Source organism: Stegostoma tigrinum, chromosome 19, assembly GCF_030684315.1.
Source record: "Stegostoma tigrinum isolate sSteTig4 chromosome 19, sSteTig4.hap1, whole genome shotgun sequence".
In the NCBI taxonomy this organism is placed as follows: Eukaryota; Metazoa; Chordata; class Chondrichthyes; order Orectolobiformes; family Stegostomatidae; genus Stegostoma; species Stegostoma tigrinum.
In genome coordinates, this window is record NC_081372.1 from 10,056,492 (window position 1) to 10,062,491 (window position 6,000).

The 6,000-nt window shown below is 46.8% G+C and overlaps 1 protein-coding gene across 4 annotated transcripts in view; it reads left to right on the top strand.

The window, feature by feature from the left end:
- Positions 1–5,720, top strand: part of LOC125461518 (neurensin-1-like) — a 37,025-nt gene extending 31,305 nt beyond the window's left edge. For all 4 annotated transcript variants that reach the window (XM_048550396.2, XM_048550398.2, XM_048550399.2 and 1 more), the window contains one exon: positions 5,092–5,720. In XM_048550396.2, the coding sequence (XP_048406353.1) occupies positions 5,092–5,487 (396 nt within the window). In that variant the 3' untranslated portion in view covers positions 5,488–5,720. The remainder of the gene's footprint in view (positions 1–5,091) is intronic.
- Positions 5,721–6,000: the final 280 nt, after the last annotated feature.

A 6,000-nucleotide genomic window follows, 5' to 3' on the forward strand; every position in this document is an offset into this window, starting at 1 on the left:
CAGGGATGTGCAGGCCAGGTGGATTACACATGGGAAATGCAGGGATTGTGTAGGGATGTGGTTCTGAGGGTCAGTGTGGACTTCATGGGCCAAATGGCCTGCTTCCATGCTGTAGGGATTCTATGGCTCTATGACTTCAGAACAATCCTGTTGGATGAGAACTCTCAATGCCAGGTAGGAGATGATGAAGGGAGATCAAGTTGCTTGGGGAGACAGTGGTATAGTAGACATTTTTCCATCCCCTCCCCTGTCTGCTTTCCGGAGAGACCACTCTCTCCGTGACTCCCTTGTTCGCTCCACACTGCCCTCCAACCCCACCACACCCGGCACCTTCCCCTGCAACCGCAGGAAATGCTACACTTGCCCCCACACCTCCTCCCTCACCCCCATCCCAGGCCCCAAGATGACTTTCCACATTAAGCAGAGGTTCACCTGCACATCTGCCAATGTGGTATACTGCATCCATTGTACCCGGTGTGGCTCCCTCTACATTGGGGAAACCAAGCGGAGGCTTGGAGACCGCTTTGCAGAACACCTCCGCTCAGTTCGCAACAAACAACTGCACCTCCCAGTCGCAAACCATTTCCACTCCCCCTCCCATTCTCTAGATGACATGTCCATCATGGGCCTCCTGCACTGCCACAATGATGCCACCCGAAGGTTGCAGGAACAGCAACTCATATTCCGCCTGGGAACCCTGCAGCCCAATGGTATCAATGTGGACTTCACCAGTTTCAAAATCTCCCCTTCCCCTACTGCATCCCTAAACCAGCCCAGTTCGTCCCCTCCCCCCACTGCACCACACAACCAGCCCAGCTCTTCCCCCCCACCCACTGCATCCCAAAACCAGTCCAACCTGTCTCTGCCTCCCTAACCGGTTCTTCCTCTCACCCATCCCTTCCTCCCACCCCAAGCCGCACCCCCATCTACTTACTAACCTCATCCCACCTCCTTGACCTGTCCGTCTTCCCTGGACTGACCTATCCCCTCCCTACCTCCCCACATATACTCTCTCCACCTATCTTCTTTACTCTCCATCTTCGGTCCACCTCCCCCTCTCTCCCTATTTATTCCAGCTCCCTCTCCCCATCCCCCTCTCTGATGAAGGGTCTAGGCCCGAAACGTCAGCTTTTGTGCTCCTGAGATGCTGCTTGGCCTGCTGTGTTCATCCAGCCTCACATTTTATTATTACAGTGGTATAGTAGTAATGTCCCTAGACTAATGCTCCAGGGCCCTAGCTGGTGGAATTCAAATTGAATGTAAAAATAAAATCTGGGATTAAAAACTAGCCTCAGCAATAGTGACCATTGAACTAACATTAACCCTGGAACCATCTAGTTCACCAATTCCCTTTACGGAGGGAAATCCTTCCTTCGTCTGGCCTACATATGACTGTAGATGCACAGCAATGTGATTGACTGTCAACTGGTGTCAGAAATGGCCTGACAAGTCACTTAGCTCAAGGACAATTAGGGATGGAAAATAAATACTGACTTTACTAAACAGACACATGCCCCCGAAGGAATAAAGGAAATAAAATGAACGTGAGCGGTTTAGAGACAAAAAAAATTGTTGCCATTGGCAGCAGAATGGAGAAGCTCACAATATTCATTTAAAGTGATTGGCAGAAGGAGTATGTTGACACGAGAAGGAGTATGTTGACATGAGAAAACATCTTTTATGCAGCAAATTGTTAGGGTCTGGAATGCACTGCTTGATTTTACGGGAAGACAGGTTCCATTGGGACTTTCAGAAGAGAATTGGATACTCACCCAAAAAGAAAATGAAAAATGCAGCGTTTTGGACAAAGGATGCAATACGCAAAGCTACTCTAACAGAAAACGGTCAGGGACAGGATGGGCCAAATGGCCTCTTGCACTGAAATCATTGTATGATTCTATGTCTGACATAATGGCTGTTATTTTTGCTGGACCTGGAAACTGAGCAACATTTAGGGCATGTAGTTAAACACCATGATTCGTGTACAAGACAAAAGAGATGACTAACGGTTTTCTGTGTGAATCTTGAAACATTAACTCTGCTTCTCTCTCCACAGATGCTGCCAGTTGCACTGAATTTCACCAGCATTCTCTGTGCATATTTTATATGGCTGTAGACTTTTCCATGTATCCTCAGCACATATCTCACTTCCTCCTTCTGTATCTTGCTGTGTCTCTTCATAGTGGCCCAATGATCAAATCTGTGTGAATGGAGCTAAATGAATCAACACAAAATTGGATTGGCTACAGTTGTGATAGAGGGCTTTCGCTGCAGCTATGAATCATGGGATAGCCTGCCTCCATTCGATCAAGCTCCCTGCAGCATGGGGATCATAATACACAATTGCAGCATGCTCAATTAGCATGATGCAGGCAGCACACACACCTCCTTCACCTTCCCATCACAAAAGACCATAAGATATAGGAGCATAATCAGCCCAATTGTCTCATTGTTCCTGTTCTGCCGTTTGATCATAGCTGATATATTTTTCAACCCCATATGCTGGCTTCCTCCCATAAACCTTGATCCCCTTACTAATAAAGAATCTATCTACCTCTGTCTTAGATGCACCCAATGACTTGGCCTCCACAGCCCTCTGTAGCAATGAGTTGCCCTCCTCATCTTGGCTCAAAAGGATTGTCCCTTCACAATCAGGTTGTGCCCTTGGGTTCTAGTCTCTCTTTCTAGTGGAAATATCTTATGCATGTCCACTCTATCCAGACTGCTCAGTATTCTGTAAGTTTCAATCAGATTCCCCCCCTCACCCTTCTAAACTCCACAGAGTACAGACCCAGAATCCTCAACCACTCCTCATATGACAAGCCCTTCATCCCTGGAATCATTCTTGTTCATCTCCTCTGGACCCCCTCCAACACCAGCACATCCTTCCTTAGGTATGGGGCCCAAAGCTGCTGATAATATTTATGATAACAGTTTGACCCAGTGTGAAATGCAGTACTGACTGGCTGCATGCTCAGCAGGAGATCCAGGTGCGTTTGCTCATATTTCCTAAAGGTAGTCCATATCTCTTGAACAGGGGGTGTATTCAGGCTGCAGTCAGTGCTGGAACTGATTACTTCAGAGCACAATTTGGATGGACAGTGGTGCAGCGGGAACTCCCACATTTTTGCTATGGCATTGGACAGTATTTCCTTTAAATTGCTTGGTAGTTTGCAACCTATCTGATGGCCACACTCAAGGCAGCCCTTTCAAGTTACTACATCCACAGCCACCTAAAACAATTCAAAAAGGCATTGCAGCTAAACAAATTGCCTTCACAATCCCAAATAAAGACAACTAGTTGGCACTCGAGGTCTAAGTCTGTAAGGTAGAAAGGCACAGAGAGATTGTGTTTCTATAAAAGCCCAGGAGATCCTCAAGACTCAGACTGCAAAGACAATGTGAGTCATTGGCCTGAAAGATCAGTTTGAGATGTTTATGACCTAGTGGCCTTGTCTGCAGTGCTGCAGGAGTTTTAAGTGACCTCCCTTCAGTATCAGGGTCAGTGGATGTAGCTTCAAATGTTACCTTGCACTGCCACACCACTATCTTCACATGCTGCACTGTGCACTACACTTCATCAGTCAATAGTCAGAAATCAAGCTCAGCCTTGCACATTTACCACTGCCACCAACCTCCTACCCACATCTCACAGCTTCCACATGCTTCCAAGCTGCTGCTAAGACAGGACTGTAACCCGACTACGTTATAACTCACTGACACTTCTCTTTTGCCGAGAGAGGTTGCCCGGGACAGATGGCACCTGCAGGGAACTGGTGGGGAACAGTGTTATGGCCAGGCCCTGGCTGATGTTCCCCAGGTTGTTATGGTTCCAAATGGATCACAGGACTGTTACAACCAGAAGGAGGCCATTCAGCCCATCATGCCTGCTCAGGCTGTTCAAACGAGCATCATTACAGCAAATCCGTAAGCTCCTGGATGTGAAGGGATGAACTGACTCCCCTTCTTCATTCATCTGCAGTCCCCTCGCTCGCCACTCAACTTGATTAATCACAACTTGATTAATTTAGAAAGGACCCCTCCTTTGCGGATGACTTTCTCCCAGGTCAAGTGAATTTAAAAGGAGCCATTTTCACAAGGTTTTCTTGAATTAACAAAAGGGCAAACTTATTACTTACAAATGTGAGAAGAATTAAGAACATCACACACATACTCACAGATTGGCAATAAGACTGAGTCCATTAAAAAAAGGTAAAAGATATGTAGATATGTTTCTTGGAGGTCAGGGAGTATAGATAGAGGAATGTTGATATCTTCTGGTCCATTTTGGGATTCTAGGCTTTGCAGTTTGCTAAGATTTATTTGTCCTGTTTCGATGTTAGTTGACTGGCAGTGTTCACAGTAAGAGTCCTCCTTGCCCTGTTTGTTTCTAACTTGCTTGGTGGTTAATTGGCTTCTAGCACTCAGCAAGAGACTCCTTTTACCTACAGTGCAGGGATGACTAGTTTGCGACTCTTGGACTGTGGACCCAGCCATGATGCATTTCTGATGACACAAATGGTCTGGCATTCATTAAAAACAAAAGAGCCACCCAATGGCCAGAATTTATTTTGAATTACAGACTTTGCCCACCTCCGTCCATCAGTTGGAGAAAGAATAGGGACTTCTCACATTACTTGAGTGAGGGGGAGAGGTCAGGAGGGGAGGAGCCAAATGCTGAAGTGGTGTTAGAGGCAATGGAAGGCTGCAGCAATTGTTTTGTGTTTCCTTTATGGTATAAAGGAGAATGATCCCAACTTGCCATTCCTCCATGAAGCACAAGTCCCTTAATCCTTTTGTAGCTCATTCCTGGATATCCATTGACTAAGTCATTCCTCTGTTCCCAGAGTGAAGTGAGCCTGTTGGAGGTCATGCCTCACTCATTCCTCACTCACTCCCCTCTACATTTTCCATTCATTATGGGCAGAGAGAAAGGAGATGATTTCCTGCAATGTGCCCCCACTGGGAAAAGCCCCACCTTGACAGATGAATTTGTGGAAGTTAGCCTCATTATTTCTCCTTGAATATTAAGTTGCAGGAATAACTGGGCCATCTGATAGCTCAATGACTTCTTCGCATTTGCATTTGTAGGTCGGCCTGTCAGCAGGGACCATCCTCTTACTCGTTGGCCTAGCAACAGTCACTACCGGTTACCTGGTGCCCCCGAAGATCGAAGGTATCGGGGAGGCTGACTTCCTGGTGGTGGACAGGCGTGCCATCGAGTATAATGAGGCGCTGGAGGTCAGCAAGCTGGTCGGTGCCATTCTCTTCAGCATAGGAGGGACGGCAATCGCAGTGTGCATTCTGGTTCTGACCCTTTCCAGGCACATCCCCAGAGATGAAGAGAGACAGTTTTCACCCATTTTAAAGGGAGGCCCACTTGAAACAAAGCACAAAATGGCTGTAAAAACTGGGTTGCCAGGGGACACCCAAATCCCTCTTAGTTTGTCAAGAGTACAAAGCATCCAACCCAAGACAGGAACCTGAGGGGCCAGTGCCCAAGCCCTTTATGAAACAGGTCTCCTTGACAATGTGAATTCCAGTGTGAAGTCTTGATCAAATGGTCACACTTCCATCGATAGGCTTTAAGAGGTGTTTCCTTACTAATGTGAAAAGATTTCTGGCTGATCTGAATATTCAGGGCCCCAGCCCTTTCCTATCCCCAATCCTGCATTTCACTAATCCAATGGTGTTTCAATTTAACATCTTTATCAGCAAAATCTGCCTCTTGTGCGTTCTTAATTTCCGACACCACCACTGGCACTCATACGTTCCACTGCCTGGGCTTTAAACTCTGGAATGAACACTGGAAATCTGAAATTGCTGGAGAAACCCATCGGGTCTGGCAGCATCTGTGCACCAAGACTCAGAGTTAACATTTTGAGTCTGATAGTCTCTTCTTCAGAACGCAAAACAGTAACTCTGTTTCTCTCTCCACAGATGCTGCCAGACCCGCTGAGTTTCTCCAGCATTCTCTGTGCTTTTATTCCCCCCAAACTC